The 18,858-nt window shown below is 41.6% G+C and overlaps 1 protein-coding gene and 1 long non-coding RNA gene across 3 annotated transcripts in view; one reads left to right on the top strand and one right to left on the bottom strand.

The window, feature by feature from the left end:
• The first annotated feature begins 2,453 nt into the window (after window positions 1-2,453).
• The window catches only part of pde4dip (phosphodiesterase 4D interacting protein), a 101,956-nt gene continuing 85,551 nt past the window's right edge, over window positions 2,454-18,858 (top strand). The window contains exons 1-3 of one of the 2 annotated variants that reach the window (XM_056377578.1): window positions 2,454-2,761; window positions 14,104-14,156; window positions 17,446-17,513. In XM_056377578.1, coding sequence (XP_056233553.1) covers window positions 14,150-14,156; window positions 17,446-17,513 — 75 coding nt within the window. In that variant the 5' untranslated portion in view covers window positions 2,454-2,761; window positions 14,104-14,149. Of the gene's footprint in view, window positions 2,762-10,433; window positions 10,578-14,103; window positions 14,157-17,445; window positions 17,514-18,858 lie in introns of those variants that run through there. The other variant, XM_056377577.1, reaches the window with a different exon arrangement.
• On the bottom strand, window positions 9,250-10,270 carry LOC130170370 (uncharacterized). Its single transcript, XR_008827973.1, has 3 exons — window positions 10,142-10,270; window positions 9,781-9,929; window positions 9,250-9,642 (listed from the first exon to the last, which is right to left on the bottom strand). It is a non-coding gene; the product is annotated as an uncharacterized LOC130170370 (long non-coding RNA).

Here is an 18,858-nt window from a genome sequence, read left to right as displayed (position 1 = left end):
ATATCAGTATCATCCAAATAAAATCAAATATTAATACCAATACAATAGATCCAGCTAGTTACAGTATGGTGTGAATGCAGCATTAGCCTAGCTAAGCAAAAATAGGTTAACATAGAATAACATAGGCATGTAAATGAGCCCTCAATTATATGATCAAACACATCACATGTAGCATATAAAAAGCACATTTAGAATGTAAGTCAATGTTTTGTATTTACTATTCAGTATGTTATCATGCAAACCTTCAGCATCAGATGATGCAGAGTGGGAGGTACAGACAATCATCCTGTATTATAAGGTGTATCTGTGGTGGTGTAATGAGAACAAACTGTGGGCTATGAAGCTTCTTTTTCAACAGCTGGATAAACTAATAACTAATATTAATGTTACTATGTTATTTACTTTGAAACAGCTGGCTATAGTAACTTTACAGCTATTTTAGCACCACTGTGTGAAGTAACTGCTTCTGTAGCTCATTTTCTAGCTGGGAGAGTTTGGGAAAATGTGGGAATCACATCCTGACAGTTTTTTCCCACTTGCATTGATGACTTTGTCATGGTGACACCTGCTTTATCTCCCTTTATTCCTTCTGTTAATCTCTGTATTCTCTGGGGACACTGTCATACACTGTCCCTCCCCCAGATGTCCTCTGAGTTTCCCACCCTTTGTCATTCACCATGACCCTGCTGCTGCTCCTGGCAGGTTATTCCCTGATTGAGCCACATCTGTCCCTTGTTGCCTAATTAAGCCCCACAATTCACCAATGACTTTCCCTCTGTCTGCTGCATGATCGTCTGTGCTGCCATACTATATTCAGCCTGTTCCTGTTCCTCTGTGGCTGCTGCAAAATATGATGGAAATAGTTTCAATCATACAAGTTAGAGTGCCATTTTATTTTGAGTAGAACTTTGCATATGTTCTAGGGATTCAAAACCAAATATCACCACATATTTGGAATCTCCAGCAAGTTTTTGAGACGCTGAACAGCTGTGCAACATGTGTTTGTGCTGATGGACCCACCTGAGGTTCTGATAGATGATCAGTGCCAGGCCGGGACAGGCGGCTTGTGTATCCCCTGGCGATGAAGTTTTTGATCACTGCATCAGCTCTGAGTGCAGGAATGAGCTAATATTAACAGTCAGCTGAAACGTCCTGACTTCAGCCGGCACGTCACACACAATTATGACAAATTCAAACAAACACAGCGGGAAACCGAAGAGTGGGCTGAGTATTTTCTACTACATAAACGTAATGTCACTCACCAACACAATCCACATGGAAACCACACACATTCGATTCATGCAAGGACACGCAAATATATAATGGGGCTGTGCTCACACAGACACAGACACGCACATGCACATTGATTTCCCCTATATCTTAAACATTTTAAAGTAAATAAACAGAGTGACAACCTCTGTTATCTATTTCTGCCTGTTCCTTTAAGTGCAGCTATGTGATTCACCAAGAAATAGTCCCAACATAAAACTCCCCCAAAATGTTCAAACTGTTGCTTTAACATTTGCACAGATTAAACAAACATTCGTTCACATTAATTATTGAGCTCCAGAGGTGTTGGTTTGGTCTGTTTTTGAACTTTGGATAGAGCCTAAGACATGCATGTATGTCTGTGTGTGGGTGTGTGTGTAAAGTCCTCCAAATAAAACAAAAAAAACACTCCACCTTGAATGACAAAATATGAGAGCAGAGCAAGAATAACAGAGCTGTAGTTCAACATTTGGCCACCAGGTGACATAACAGCAGTTTGGCACAGAGTCACTAGCAGGAAGATCTGCTGTGGGGTGGTGGGGGGGCAGAGGAGACTAAAAATAAAAAAATAAAATAGAAGAAATGGCACGAGGTGACATGGGACACAACAGTTAGAGAACAACAGACAGATACTATAAATTATTATCAGCTCTCTGGTTTTTGTTTTGCTTTTCCAGGAACTATACAGTTTCATCATTTGCACTCAAGTTTTCCTGTCATCTTTTCATTAGCTGATCCTTTGGTTTGCTTGAGGAAATCTTATCTAAGGGTCCACATACAGAACTTTAAAGGTGTAAGGTCTTCATCTGTCTCCTTAGAGATAGCATGACCTGGATGAATGAGAGTCTTCACAGACACTGTGTCCTACATGTGAACTTATATGATTATTTTTTCCCACCTTGTGTGACGTAGGCTACAGTGTTTACCTGGGTGTGGGACTCCCCCCATCTGTTTACCTTTAGATCTGTCCCCCCTCAGGGCGAGGCATTGATCACTGTCCTGACCCGCCTTAATTAACATGTCTTATCCCGCGGATTGATCAACCCCTCACATGGTTGTGCGCCAAAACGAGTGCACGGGCCTCCCCTCCGCATCACGAGGCTCTTCCTTTGATGTTTGGGTACGCCGCACCGCTGGGAGGGAGGCGGGGGGGCGGGGGGGGGGGGTAGAGCATCTGAAGCGTGAAAATCCAGTCTGCCGTTTATTGGGTCGTGGAGGAAGGGGAGGGTGGGGGGTCCCTCTCTGCTACCGACCAATGAGCTGAAACGGGAGCATCGGCGGTGGCGTCTGAGCATCAGCATCTCTGACTCCAGACTGAGGTAATAATCAGGGATGCTGGCGGATGGATCCGCACCGCTGTAACCGGGGCTGGATGACGGATGGTTAAGCAAAGGAAAACCGGTGATCCGGTGATGTGCGCGGAGGATCCCGTCGACGTGATTAGAAGAAGATGGAGAGGGGACCGCTGCTGTCACTAATCAGGAACTGAGAGGTAATTCACTGTGCGCTGCACTGTAGAAGCTTTACATGCTATTATATAATGATATTAATTAATTCAAGGAGTGATAATAGCATTGGTGAATTTTAAACAAGTTGCAGCGGACCTGCACAGAGTTAATGGCTCTGTTTACTCACAGTGTGTTGTGTTGACGTTAATTGTTAACCGTGCAGCCAGTGCGTTGACGTGGTCATGTGGGTGACAGCTGTTTGATGTGTCTGCAGGGGGTGTCTGACTGTTCTCAGCCAATAACTGCTTCCTGTTCGGTATTGATTTATTGATTTCTGAGTTGTATGGTGACACACAGCAGGCCTACTGTGCATGAGGAGTTCTGTTTGTGCTGTATGGCCCCATTTAAAGGACCATACTGTTATTTTTTCTTTTTACACGGTCAGCAGTGCATAGGCTAAAACATGCAAAACACCTTTAAAGCCACATAATTGCATAATTCTGCAACATTTTAAGTATTAGAATATGTTTGTGAGGTTGTATGCAAATCTCATTACAGTGAGTTAGTCATCCTCACTGGGATAATATATATAATATAGCTCTGAGGCAAGCGGCAAACAAAGCATTCACACATGGTAAGGTGCAGACAAGACAGAGCAGAGTGTCTCACAACAACAATAACTTAAAAACCACATCTGTGTTCTGGCCCCCGGTCCACACTGACACCGCTTTTAGACTGAGCCTGTCAACTCTGATTGACTGATTGGTAGGCCTACATCACACGAAGTGGATCAATGAAAAAGCTTGTGCAGGATTTTATCTTAATATTAACTGTGTCTAAGTTGTGGACTGGCTGGTGTGTGAGCAGAGGTTCAGTTCAGTCTGTTGTCCTGATGCAGGGCTCAGTCGCCTCTGTGTTGTACTTGAAATATATTTAACCAGACCTCACACACAAATGATATTTCCTACTTGTGATTTCAATAACCAAACAGCTGTCACGTTTTATTCTGCTTTAAGAAAATACACAGCTTTTGTCATCACTTTAATACCACTACTGTTAGAGACAGAAGCAGTTAAGTGCATTGCTTCGGTACAGGTCTGCTTACACCAGCTTGCATATTTATTTCATTATTTTCTTTCCTTCCTGAAAATAAGTAAACTTTACTGTTCTTTCAATAGATACTTGAGATATTGAGTTAGCTGAAGATTCACATACATTCTGGTGCTGTTAGTCATGAACCTTAGCACTGATTGCTCTTGTTCGCAATGGAAACAGTCAAAGTGTCATCTTCTCCTGAAAAAAGAAAAAGTAACTAAACCTACTTTCCAATCCAGTTGTTAAAGATGATGTTGCAGGTATTTAAGGTGCTATTTTGAGGTTTTCTCTTTAGTGTAGCTTTGGTCATACATTTACAAGACAAGAGTTTATAATAGGCCTCAGCCCTCTGAGCAGCTACATCTTCATGACAGACTGGAGGCTACAGTGAGTCGCTGTCAGAAAGTGATGAGAAGGGCCAGGGCTAGCTGGTTAGCGTGCTAACTTAAGTAGAAGAAAAGACATGATAGAGACGAGAGTTAACATTAGTGTTGCTTTCCACCCTTGGTAAGTAAACAGCTGTTAATGCTAACGCTGGTTATGTAACCTACAAATAGGTCCTTTAAAGTTTACTTCCAACACACTGGGGGTTTTAAAGGTAAGATGTTAAAAAAGAAAGAAAAGAAAAGAAAAAATCAACAAAAATGGAGATTAATGATTTTCATGTTATTTTTATTATTTGAGCCAAACACAGCACACATAGTTATTGATTATTTGTAAATGTGGTGTTAAGTAATATGAGCCTTTAATGGGGGTCAGTAAGATGTTCATTAATAATAAATACATGTCACATGCAGGACAGCAATGATGGCCATATGCTCACACTGAATCAGACGAAGTTCTGCAAATCACATTGTATTTGTTTATGTTGAGATTCTGCTGCAGATTTTAACAGTGAATCATCACATTTCCGTAAAATCAGCATTACACCAGCGTGATGTTTCCTGATGTTTTTGGCCACGCTGTTGACAAACCACTTGTCATTTTCCAGCTCCCTCTGACAGACTCTTGGCCTTGTAAACACATCGCACATTCTGAAAGATCCTCATCGACAGCTTGTACAGACACAACCGCATTAATTAGAGAGTTGCATCCCTCCCAAAACAGAGGGAAGGTGCACAGGCCCTGGATCTAATCAGAGAGCGAGGAGGTCTGTGCCTCATTCTTTACAGATGGTGGTGGAGGAAGATTCCGAAAATCCAGCTGAGATTATGTGAAAAAAAAAAGTACCTGAACCACAAAATGTAGCTGCAAAAGAGACATCACACGTATATCAGATGTTGTAGATTTTCTCAAATGAGTTTCTGATGTCGGCTGCGGTTGCTTGAATCTTCTCCAACGCCATGCAGCGTCAAAACTTTTGGGTGAAATATGAAACTGATAGAAATCAGTTAAACATCTCATCCCCTGTTATCCTTTTGGTATTAAATGGTCAGAGAACAGCTCCACGTTGGCAATCGTGAGGAATATCTCAGGATTTCTGGCTCAGCAGCATTGAAAATGTTGAAACTGTTGCTTCTTGCTGCCATTTCTGAAGCCAGCAAGTGAAGTTAGATGGCATTAAGTGCAACAGCAACTCCTACAGGAAAGGAGAAACATTTAAAGATAGAACTGCTAGAGCTTACAGATGTTTTATATTGCAGTTAGATGGCACTACTTTTTTTCCTTTTGTTTGGTGATGCCCAATTGTAGATTGTCGACTGTGCTTTCCATCTACAAATAGCACATTCTAGATTTATTTTTGTGTGAAATTACCAGTGCAGCTTTGAAGTAGGTGTTTATTCTGAAAGTTTAAAGCTGGCATATTTTAGCCTTTTATTTGAAGTGTTCCATAAGAAGATATATTTGTGGTTTTAAGACCCAAAAACAGTCTCAGTGTAGTTTTAAATCTTCTCTCTCAGGCTTCTCTCTGGAGCTCTAGTAACAACAGGTTGAGAAACAGGTGAGAAAACTCTGAGTGTTCCAATAAAAATATATCAGATTTCAGATAAACACACAGAGACTAAATCCTGCAAGGTTGGATGGTGGGTCCAGGTGGGCGGGGCTTGAGGACGATGACTGCTTTGTTGTGACATCACAAAGTTACAGTCCTGATGGCTTGTTTTAGGGCTCAGTTTCTGAATACAGGCTGTGTGCATTTCTCTGTGGACTGAGCGCTTTGATTCTTTCACAGTATTAATACAGAACCTAGACCTGCTTTATAATCAAACAACACATGGACAGCTACCTTTACACTATATGGGACCTTTAAGGTTTAGCTGGCAGAGCGTCAGTGAGTGCTGCTGCTCTCTGATGACAGCTGCCTAAACAAAGAAAGAAAAGGAAGACGTTAGTTAGGGAGGAAGATAGGCATGGAAGGGCGTGTGGGAAGAGGAAGGAGGAGGAAGAAAGGTGTGATCAGGATAATTACAGTGAGTGTAGATTACTGTCTGCAAACTCTACCCTCCTCTTCTCTTGCTGTCTGTGTCCTGTCTCCTACTTTTTCTTCTTCTTTTACTGTAAATCCCTCCCTTATTTCATTTTGTCAGGGAGCTGAAACTGAAATCATCTCACATCACTCATCTCGATTTACTCCGGTGGTGAATTAAGTCTAATTGAGTCTAAATCCTGCACAAACTGACCTGGTTCAGAGAAACACAGCCTGTCTCAGGTTATCTAATTACAACCGGTCTGCTAAAAATAAACATGGTAGCTCATCCAAAAGAACAGGATATCTAGTTTTCTGACTTTTAACTACGGTGGTCATGTGTGAAAAACAGAGTCAAAAACATGACTCAGCACTGACAGAAGTCCAAAGCAGCGAGGCTAAATGGCAGTTCAGCATGTTGAGAGAACAGATTTACCTGGTGACAGCCAAGATGGACATCAGTAAAGTAAAATAAGAAAATGAAAACAATAGTGCTTAAAAAGACAAGGACAAAGGACAAGGAAATAAGGACCGAAGGTCACCTTAGATTGTAACCTGAACCAGGGAAAAACCAAACTGCATAGAAACACTGCACAGGAAGGATGCAGCCTTTTATTGAGTGGAGAAAACACAAGAGATGAGACCCGTCGTCACTGGAGCTGGATTATGAGACACTTACCAACATCATATGGGATCTGTCTGAGACGAAATCTGGATACAAATCCAAATAGAAACCGCCTGTCGCAAATTTTCTTAAATAAAATAAAAAATACTCACAAAGAGAAGCATGAACAGGGAACCTTTAAAGCCACTGTGACAAGTTCTTGTTGTTCTCAGTGTCTGGCCCGGAAAACTCTTCATTAGAGTACTGATTCAAACCATTTTTTGACTTGTGACCCTTAAAAAACCAGTGTCTACTGTCTACTGTCCAGTCCTCAGTTCATCCTGAGGTTTTTCCCAAATTAAAAAGCAAAAATAACCATCATTTGTGCTGCAGAAATGTGTTTTTCTTCTCCCTTGCCCTCACATTTACTAGGGATCCCTCTCCCAGATTCTGAACCACCGTCTCAGACACTGTATGTGGGACAGACCGCTGTCCTAACACAGGAAGATGAAAATACAATGATTAACATCCAGGAGTCCAAGTGACCTGAGCAGTAAATCACAGAGAGTGACGGGCTGTTGTTTGGCTGGTTGCATAACGTGTTTGGCTCAGCAGAGGGGAAGCCTCTCAGTCCAACCTCTGACAGCTCCTCCCCTGTTCAGACCTGCAGGGCTGCAGGCCGCCTCCCGTCCCGCAGCCCCTCGGCCCCTCCTGGGTGAAGCGGCTGCATGTGTGGAATGTGAGGCAGGTATGTGAGGATACCTCGTCGAGACAGGGAAAGGACAGAAAAAGGGAGAGGGAGAGAGAGAGAGATTCCTTGAATTGTAACGCGGGCCAGCAGCAGATGTATCTGTTTGTACAGACTGTGGCTAACACAAAGTCCTGAATCTGGAATGTATTTCGCAAAAGCTTTACTCTTTACATGCTGCAGGTGTTCCTGTTCTGAAACATCCAGATCTTGTTAAAGGGCCATACCACAGTTTTTGTATGTTTGAAGCCTCATTCACACGTACAGATTCATTAAAGTGATTTGTGATCGCTGGCATCGGTCTCTGAGTGCATGTTGAGGTCAGTACATTAATTGTAAATCATGTCAACTTTGCACGACTTCTGACCATTTTGTGAAGCCTCCAGTGAGCTGTCACGTAATCATCTTTCCTTCCAGGTGGCCGTTGGTTTCAGATCATTTCAGTGCACTGGGACCATACTGCAAATCTTGGTGGTGCATTCAAGGTCAACTTCAACATGTAATATTGGAGATGTATGAGCTGAGAAGTATGGCAACTGTGAGATATGACGTAGGAAAACCAAACTCAGAAATCAGTGAGCAAACAGACATTGTGACTGACTGACTTTGTACATCTTTTGGATGAAAAAAGTTTCTGTCAGACAGTTCACCCTGAAATCTGGGGTTTCAGAGCCTCCTCAAACACACCAACAAGGAAGAAGTTTCCAAAAATGGCTTCCAAAAACTCCATTGCCATGATCTGAATTACAAGTTTCGCCACTGATTTAATTGAACTCTGGATCACCTCACTAGTTGTGCATATGGTTGCCTGGACACAAAGCCGGTCATTTCAGCTTAACGGACAAACTCACAAATCTCTGCATCCTGTTTCAGCTCAGATTTTATTCTGAAAGACCTGAATAGATGTTGTGATTTGTATGAACCTTTAAAATGAGACATCTATATATAGCACCCTTTAATGACGCGATCTGTACAATTCATCTGAAATCTGAAAACTATAGATTGCCAAAGTAAGATCATCCACTATATGGGATCATCGGATTGCCCCCCCCCCCCCCCCCCCCCCCATACCACACAACAATAAAATAACTGATAAAGAAAGAAAGAAAAGAAATGTTCATTGTGATGGACTCCCTATCTGAGGCTAATCTGTGGGCAGCTGTCTTATACATGGAAATCAATCTAAAAACATGCAAGAAGACAGCAGGCAATGTAACGTAATAAAGGCGATGGACTCTAACGTCTGTTTAAAATCGAGTTGACGTCAAAATCGAGCATTGACTAACTGACGTTGTGACGTTCAGCAGATGTTGGGTTTACTCAAAACTATAATGTTGGAATCTTATACATCAAGATGGTGTTGGTATGAGGCGTGTGGAAGATGTTGGATTTTGGTTGCTTAACAACACAACTTAAAAACAACAAAATATCAACATCAATTGTGCTTAGTATCCTATGACATTGTCGAACTGGCGTTGGCATTAGACGTTGTCCTGATGTTGAGTTTTGGTAACTGACATCGCAGCCTACAGTTAACCAAATATTAATGTTTAAAGACGTTGGTGGCCAAAAATGTAAATTACATATAGTTTGTATTTACTATAAACTACAAATTATTTGAAAATTAAAACAGGCTTCTTAATAAATTGTGATCAAATATGCTTCTCCCTGCAGAGGTGTGTCTCTAGTTCAGTCTCCAATAAAGGTCTGTGTCTCTGTAGTTGAGGTAAATAAAGGCACTATTTGATCCTTTATGGTAATGTACTGCTGCGCCCAAAACCACCAGTAAGGTCTTCTAAGTTCAAACCAACTCACTTTTAAATCAGGATTTTTTTATTTTTTTCCCAGACCGTGCACACAGACACACACACATCCATCAGACCACACCCTCCTGTTTTGAGAAGCACTGAGGAAGAATTTCCATGGACGTTGATCCAGACCTCTGCTGCTGACTCCGGGCCCCGCCGCTGTCTGCCTTTAATCCTGAGCTCCCTCCACCGGCCTCAATGCGTTGCTTGTCCGTTTGAATCGAGTCAGTAGTGCTGCAGTGGGAGCCCTTTGAAATGCTTCTCTAAGAGAGTGATAATCGACTCGGTTAATGTGGTTTTATAAAGAAAGATCCTCAGATCAGACGAGCAGGCAGAAATGTAAAGCAGCAGCAGCAGCTTGATGAGTGTTTTGTGTTGGAGATTAGTGTCTGGATTCATACCTTGTTTTACCTGCTCCAACATGTCACACACACCTGCAGGGAGAGGAGGGGGTGCATAATACACACACACACACACATACACGCACACACACACACACACACACACACACACACACACACACAGGTGTTCTTCTTTTGCTCCACCCTGCCTACAAAAAATACCAGAGGCAAAATAGTCAATTGACAGTTCAGTGACTGTTTTACAAGCAATGGCAGAAAGACGTTAGTGTGGTTTGTACACATGCTAACACACACACACAAACACGCACACACTCACATACACACACCTAGTGAAGCGTCTGTTTTGGAGCATGCTGAAACAGATCACTCTTTCATGCTGAACCAGGCAGTCTGTGTGTACCTTTGCTCCCCACTGGTGTTTACCTCCTCTCTCCACTGCTGCTCTCTCTGCCACGTCAAATGACTGCCTGGGTGCTTGGCTCGCTCCTCTGGGAGCCTCACGGCCGAACAGCCCGTCTGACTGTGGTCACTCTGCTCTGGCTTTGAGGAGCGAGAAACAACTGGCTCAAAGCTTCAGACCAACTCAGAACTTTTGATTTTTTTTTTTTTTTTTTTTTTTCTGGCTGGTATTTTGGAGTCTGACTGTGCGCTGGAGCTCTACTGGCAGTTGGGAAATAAATGGATGTGTTCAGGTCTGTGGAGGCAGTCAGACTGAGGACTCACCTGACGGTTGAGAAGACACTGGGGGAGCAGCTGTTGGAGCTGCTTTGAATCTGAAGTGTCTTATTTTATTATCCGTGCAGCTGAAAAATGAGTGGATTTCTCTATAGGGGAAGGTAAGGCTTTTTGGATGTTAACAGCTCTTGTGATGAGTCATGGGGTCGTTTGGTGAATGTGTGTGGTTTGTGAACTGCGGTTGCCTTTGTGTGTGTGTGTGGGTGTGCATTCATGAATGTAATGTGAATAGAAAAGCCTCTCCTCTGCAGTGAACGCAGATAAATACAGTTAAAAGACTTCACTTAATAGTAGGAAATAGGACCTTTGTGCCAGTGTTACATAAGAACCCACGAAAGCCTTGACTCCCACAAGTGGAATACCTGCATGATAGGCAGCTATTGGCTGAGCTAATATGCACTCATTTCAAAGCAAAAGCCTGAGTTGGCTACTCTCGTTTTTAACCTCTTCAAGCCTGTCAGACACAACAGTGGGTCCGTTATGCATGTTTTATCTGATTTATCAGACGCAAAAAAGTTATTTAAACACATCTACCTACAGGTCAGTCTGACATACAGTATTAGTGCAGTGTAAACTAAACCGGGTGGGTTTGAACAAGCTGTGCCTGAACAGCATGCGTTTGTCATCACTGACCTTCAAAGCTGATCAGCTAAGTTTAAGCAGTTGATAACCTATATTAAGTGATATCTAGAATTTCTTTTAGATGTAAAAGTGCAGCCATTTAAAACATCCTTTTTGGGTTTTAATAGAATACTGCAGGAATGAATCCTAAAACCTGGAAATAAATTAGCATTTTAGCACTTTCAGTTCCCTTGTCCTGAAGTCTCGGGGTTAATTGAAGGAGGTTTTGGTTAGATGACTGAAATAAGGTCTTAACACAAGCTCAAGACATTTTTAGGTTTTATTCTATGACATAAAATATGTCAGTAAATACCCCAGTTGTGATTTATTTAAGCTTTAATGTGTGTTAAAAAAAGGCCTGTTGCTAACCAGAGGCTAAATGACGTTACACAGGTTGTCGGGGACGTTACACGTCATCACACTGAAAATGAAAACCGATCTACTCACCATGCAGTCCCTCTTTACAACCTCATTGTGTTTGTACCCGCGCTCTTACAAACTGTTACTAACTGTAAGAGGAAAGGCTTTTGTCGCAGAGGTCAGAACTCAATCAAACTACAAGTTGAAAGTTTCGCGTAACATTAGCTTTTTACTTCTGCTGATTGTATTTATCCTTCAAAAATCATAAAATGGTGTTAATCTGTGAAGATTATCCTCCTGAACAAAATGTGCCAGTATCATAAAGATGTGTTTGTCACAGAGTTTATTTTCTGCATTGATCTAAAAGCCAATGTTAAAATCCCATTGGCCTTTTGTTGAAGGAACCAAGGTGATGCTAACTTCCTGGTTGGCCTACAGAAACATGTCACCCCTGCATGTCAGTCAGTGTACAGTATCATCAGTCATCATATATTTTTGTCTGAATAATTACTTGCATAATTGGTCAATTAGTCTATAAATATCAACAATAATTACAAATGACCATTAAAAGTTTCCAGAACTGGAGCATGACTCTTCGCAGCACAGTAACAGTTGGCTGTTGATCATCTGTGGCGTCTCCCATAAATACTTTTTGGACATCTTTTTTTTTTTTGCCTTATTCAAGAGTCAACAGTCGAGCAATGGTGAGCAACATAAAACAAAGGTCCTTGGCTGGAGGGAATTTGAGGGACGTTGCAGCTCATGGTTGGTCGAGCAGGACACACTGAGCATGGCTGCTTTTTTATTTAATGCCTCCCTTTTTCTTCTTCTACAATCAGAAGACCACAATGTCAGGGGAAAGTAAAATAAAAGTTTACAATCCCTTTTTTTAGGCGTTTTTTTAAATTGGTTTTTCAAACATATGCTCAAACAGTTTAATTGGCTAGTTTGCTTGTTTGCTTCCCCATGGTCTTTTTTTTTTTTTTTTTTTAGATCTGAAACACAGACAACTGGTCAGCTGTTTGTTTTTGGTGTGTTCAGTTGCAGCTTTTACTAGTAAACAAACAGCACCCTGACCGTTGCTTTTTTTTTCTTGCTAACAGCTGAAACACCCGAAGGCATGCAGCGCACTCATTCAAGCTAGTCTTTGTTTTCGAAGCCTTAAGGCATCACGGAATGAATTCTAAGTCGACTGATCACCTACTCTAGATGTAATGTCGGAGTAATTCAGGCATGACTTTAAATACAGTCTGAAGAAAATCTGTTCATAATTGATTTATCACCCGTATCTACTAATCACAGTGTTGGCATATAATATGTCTTCACACATGTGTGCCTCCCCCCTGTGGAGTTTATGAAGTGTCATCTCTGAATCTGTGGCCCAGGTTTGGGGTGTGTTGCAACCGTTAGTTGCATCAGTTGAAATGTCGAAACATCAGTTAACATGGAGCAGATTTGCATCGGTTTTTATGACGAGCGCCGACACATGAGAGCACAAATGTTGTTCTCACGCAAAACAACAGCTCCAGCCTGTTGACGAGTGTTCTGGTGGCCCGCTGCCACACAGCTGCTGCTGAGGAGGCCTTCACTGTGTCATGTACTCAGCATCTATTGTCACACATTCACCTCACATCTCCTGCAGCTCTGTCTGCTCCACCAGCTGTCCTCGCCTGCACGTCTCATGTGTTCCAGGCTAGCATGGAGGTCACTGTAGCCCTGTCTGGCACACACTCACGCCTAGGTGGTCGAGATGCCGTAAAACACGTTGATTCCACTGAAAGCCTTTGATTCCCAGCTCCATTCAGAGACAATGTGTTGGGCTCATTACATTCTCACCCTGATGTGAAAGCGCCCTCGTCTGCCTGATCCTCACTTTAGCTAATAAGTGAGGCCTTTACAGCTCGGTGCGATCGGCTTTGACTTAATCTCTCCAATTGATTATTCATGAAAGACTCAGATGATGTGCTAATGGGGGAGAAAAAAAATCAAGCCCACGTTCCTCTGATGCCACTTTGAAATAGTGGATAAGTGAATCTCAGGAGCCACAACAGCTGTTTTTGTTCTGTTAAAGGTAAAAAAGTATTTCTTAAAAAAAGAAAAAAACACTTTATTAACCAATGAAGTCTCTTTATTGCTGCTAACAGTCTTTATTATAAATACTCTCTCAGGGTTCCCTCTGTTAATATAGTCTTGACCAGTCGGTGGAAGGATTTCATGGATTCTTCCACTTTGTCTTTGTTTACTGTGTCTCCAGCGGTGAGTGATGGCTGTGTGACTTAAAGCATGCGCTGACTCAGTTTCCACCACCAGTGTGTGAGTGTGCCTCCTGTCTCTGACATGTCAGTGGGAAGCTACCCCCCCCCTCCCCTCCCCTCCACACCTCTCCATCCAGCTCTGCTCATTCTGGACTATTTTTGACCCTCTGTGCTTTGGAGAATTAACCACCATTTTTCAGTGGCACATGAAGCAGACAGGATGCCAGCAGGTTGGATATATGTAGGTGGAAAAAATAGTTAATCACCATGAACCTGGAGAAACAGGTTTCAGTGCAGGGATAAAGATCAGTGTGTGTGTGGCTGCTGCTGAGGACACATGGGACAGTGTTGAGTCTGAGGGCGCTGGGCTGATCGCTGTCTCTTGTTTCAGGCACTGCGGTGCAGAGAAACGGGCCAGGCCAAGGAGCATCGGACCTATGATGGGTGAGTACCTCCTTGTCTTATTCTTCCTGTTTATCTGGAATGTTTCCCACCTAACTGCAGGGTAAACACTTCATTACAACATTTATCACCCTTGGTCTGATACAAGCTCCCGTGTTGACTAATTAGCTATTTGTAGGAGCTACAGTGTGTTGCAACTATGACTCTATGAATGACTGAGTGTGTCAGTAACACACACCACCCCTTTTCTTTTATAGGTGTGTGTGTGTTCATACACTTCTCTTTTTGTGAGTGTCTTTAAACCTTGACAGTGAGAATAGATTTATAAAGTGAATATTTTCACATTTCAGCCGTGAGCTTTGAGGTGAACTTAGTCATGATTTTCTTTTGGTATTGCCTAATTTTACTCATCTGGTAAATGTCTTATAATTTCCTCTGACATTTCCTTGAAAGAATGATGTGACTTGGTCCCAATAACAGGGCAAGTAAGGACAAGACTCTGGCAGGAGGGTAAGATCTTGTTTGTCTGAGTTTTTAAGGAAAGACCCACAAAAATGTAAAGCAGTTGCATAGTTATGTGGGCTGTAAGTTGATTTCCAGAGGAATTTACATAAAATAACTTCCAAAATCTTAACGGCTGTTGAACACTGACAGAAATCAGATAAAACCCACGTAAATATTTGTATTTGTATATTTGTTTAATTGTATGCTTTGCTGTAGAGAAATCTTAAAAATTTGAATGTTCATCAGACCTGCCGTGCACTGTTATGATGGAAAATGATTGGAATCAATCAATCAAATTTCTCTTTGAGGAGTACCAAATTTTAAAGCCCTTTCTAGGAACAACTTTAAAGAAAAACTAAAAGAAATAATCCAGTTTCTTTCTAAGAAATTATTAGGATTTCAAAGCAACCTAAAAATAAATTGGTATATTTTAGGACATACTTGTCGTATATAGGAGTATGTCTATTTAATGACAATACAAATGTTAGAAACAAGACATTTTCAATAGTGTACCAGGCGTTTTTCACATTCATATGAAATATTTAATTTGCTGATTTGTGACAATGTAGTTTTCAAAAAAAATTGTTTAACATGTTAGCTTAGCATAAAGTATGAAAGTAAAGGGTAACAGCTAGCCTGCCTCCATCCAGAAACTTTCTTACCTTTTAACCTGGGTTTTATTTTCCTGATAACATTAAAACTTACCAGCTTCATTGCACAGAACATGTCAGTGAGGGTGTTTGTGTAGTTGTAGCAGTGCATCATTCCTATCAGTGTTGTGTGATATTTTGTACCCTGGCCTGCTGCAGGCGCTGCAGTAGTTAACATCTCAGGCCCTGATCCAGAATACCTTCCACCTCCATGCAACAGAGCAGCTCTTTAATAATATTTAATGTGCTGCAATTTTAAAGAACCGTCAGAAATCTGAATTCTGCCAAGCCATCTTAATTACACCCCTCTGGACCTGGCCCTCCACCACCCCCACCCCTGTATACTGCAAACTGATTGGCCCTGCTTTTAAAGGAATAAAACCTGAACTATTGTCCAAATCCCTCCTGTATGGAGTTTTCTGGGAATGCTCCTGGCTCTCTGGAGAGGAGAAGTTTGGCTTTGAGACGTCTTGAGGCCTCTGGAAGCGTTTCAGCTGGATGAGAATGTACTGTGGCGGTGCTGTGTGTGGACACGGCTCATATATATCCAGGTTTAATGGGGTTATAATGAGGCGAGGGTTGATCAGGACGTCTCTGAGATGCTGCTCAGTAAAGCCTGGAGGTGTTTAGACTTCAGCCCCGTACTGTTAGACCGATGATCTTCAGTAACACTGGAACATTTTTAATGTGGGAGGGTTTTTCAAACAAAGCTGTTGACAGATGAAGTGCATTTACTTGCAACACCAGTCCACTACACCAGTCTCTTAGGTGTTTAAGCTGCTCTGAAGATGCTCTTGTTCTTCAAATAAACAAAACAATTCCCACTCAAGGTCCACTTATTTGCTTTCAAACATATCAGATGGTCTTCATCAGCAGGTGAAATTTGGACTGAACTGTCACACTCAAATTTAAGTAAACGTTCATGATAAATCTGTGGTCAGAATAAATGATGGTTTCTACAGTTCCAGGACAAATGAGCGAAGTCCATCTGTGATACAGTTGAAAGCCCCAGAACAAATGAGTTAATGGACCTTGAGTGGAGATTGTTTTGCCAACTGGTGTCTCCAGGCTCAAAATAAATTTGGTTTTGAAACATCTTAATAAATCTGGATCTGAATGTCTTCATGGCGCCTTTGACTTGGTTTATTCGAACTCTGTTGGTTTTCCGTCTTCAGGCTCCTCCGTCGTCACAGATTGGCTCAGATACAGTAACAGCATCCCTGTTACAGGGATTACAAAGGGATTTCTGGCCCTTTTCCAATGCAAGAACTTAAGGAAACATGACATGTAGCCATTGTTAGCATTAGCGTGCCGCTTTTGTTATCTGTCCACTTCAGGGAAGAGCTTGGTGCAGTTTAGGAGGTTTATACTCAATACAAACTTCACGTACTTTCAGATTATGATTGGTCAAGCAAATGTGTCAACAGATACAACAGTATCAACCATTTTGCCAGTTGCTAGTTGCTAATGTACCTTTCACTTCTTCCACTGTTACAGTTTCAGTGGGATTTACCTATATCGTCCTCTTAGTGTCCGCCAAAAGCCAGATCAGAAAGACTGGAAACTGATACACTCCTCTACAGTATGTCGTTACCATATGCTTGCAGCAGTGAAGTTGCTTTACTGACCTTTCTGTTGCCTCTTAGGCTGTAAACAGGCTGCACTAATAACCCTCTAATTGGTTGCTCTTAGTTGGGACAATCTGAAGAATCAGAAGAAGATGTTATTTACCACTAGATTGGTTTAAATGCAGGTTTTCTGTTTATTTCTTTCCTCCAAATTCTTGATAATATAAAGAACAATGGAGAACACTTGTTGGACAAACTGAGATGTCTAGGTATTATTTAGTATTTGTGGACAGGGGAACAATCAGATGGTACTGGAGTGGAACAGAAGGAACCAGAGAGTTTCTCAGTGTCAGGAATAATTGGGTATATATACCCACCAAACAGCACATAATTATGACAGAGACAAGTCCCCCTTTTTTATTGATGTATATGTGGCCCTGGTTTGCAAAATACAATTAAACGAAAAAAACAGCTTTTGTGTAAAAACCACAAACTTTCTAAAACTTCAGGTTTTGGGAAGGTCAAGGTTAAATGTTGGTAAAAGCGTTCCTTTCTAAAGTTTAAAGTTGAATTTTGCTTATTTACGTGTTTCTTTTTCTATCTGTGCAGATTTCTCATGTGATGAAACAGATAAAGGCCCACCGGTACAGATGCACAGCCTCAGAGAGTTTGAACAGGTAAGAACTTATGCTCTGACACAAGCTGTGTTCTCATGGTTTGGCTCACATGATACAAGCTGTACGGTAAAGTCTCCCTTAAAGAGTGGGATGCTTACTGTTGTCACAAGAAGAGCTGGCTGATCTTCTAGTGGTGTTGGAAAATTACTGATGGAGGTCAGCTAATGTTGGTGTAGTGCTGTGTCTCAGCTGTGTCCAGGCTTGCCTCTGCTACGTGGAAATGACTGTGTAAGGTGTGTTTGGGAAGATGACGTGGCAACTGAAGGACTGCACGCGTCAAAGAGTTTCCTCCTCTCCTCTGTCCTCATCATTCTGTCTCTCATACAAACCATAATGCTATTTCTGTCACTGCGTTCACACCTACACGGATAGTAATTATTCTGCTGGTCCCGATCCAGGTCATTAAAAATGTAATATCTGATATCCATAATTCTTACACACACTAATACAGCTGCACAGTCCACAGTAAGAGGTCTATATTAGACCTTAAATATATGACTTACAGCTTTCATCACAGCTTTACTCCTGTAGTATTTTCTGTAGTGTCCTTTGGTATTTTGTACAATATGGGTTGGATGGAGCGTGTTTTGGCGAGAAGCTTGGGACGGGATTTGGACAGCTGCTTTTCATTATTAAGTTCAGCAGTTGCAGTTTTCACCAACAGCAATTTTAGATGTGTAATTAAAGTGAGAAGATGTCAGTAAATCTTATTTAATCCAAAGTGTCTCAACTCAGATTACTCGTCGGCGTTTGCAGTTTGTGTGTGTTCTTGCTGCTTCCATCACTGCGTATTCGGAAATTGTGTTTTCATGAAGTCAAATTTTGTGTTTTGGAAAACCCAGAGTGCAATGAGTTAATTTCTATAACAATAAACATTCAACAAACAACAGGAAATGGATCGGGCAGCCAATTACATTTAAAAAAATGCTTTTAGCAGTCCTGTGGATGAACTCAGGACGTCACCATTAGGCAAATGTGGAAACATTTTGTTGCCCTACAGAAGCCCTAATAGCCCAAACTGGTGCAAAACACTTTTTAAATGGGAAACAGAATTCAACACAAGATGTTTTCCCTCTGAAAACAGAGCTTGATTCATACTCCTGACGGCTTGTACTGCTGTTTGACCCACTGTTCAGAAACATGGCCGACATCTTCCTCTGTTTCTGCTGTATTTAAAAACTGTGATTTCTTCTTAGAAGGCGCAGATTACGGTTTCTTGTAGTTACTTGCTGGCATTTATTATCCACAATCAAATTACCATTTTAATATAATGCGTTAAGAAAGATTTCCTGTTTTCTAGATTGCAGCTTTAATATGACCGTTGAGCTGATTTCCTAACAATCTT

The sequence above is a fragment of the Seriola aureovittata genome, chromosome 6 (genome assembly GCF_021018895.1).
Source record: "Seriola aureovittata isolate HTS-2021-v1 ecotype China chromosome 6, ASM2101889v1, whole genome shotgun sequence".
Taxonomy (NCBI): Eukaryota; Metazoa; Chordata; class Actinopteri; order Carangiformes; family Carangidae; genus Seriola; species Seriola aureovittata.
This window is presented reverse-complemented; position numbering and strand designations above follow the sequence as displayed.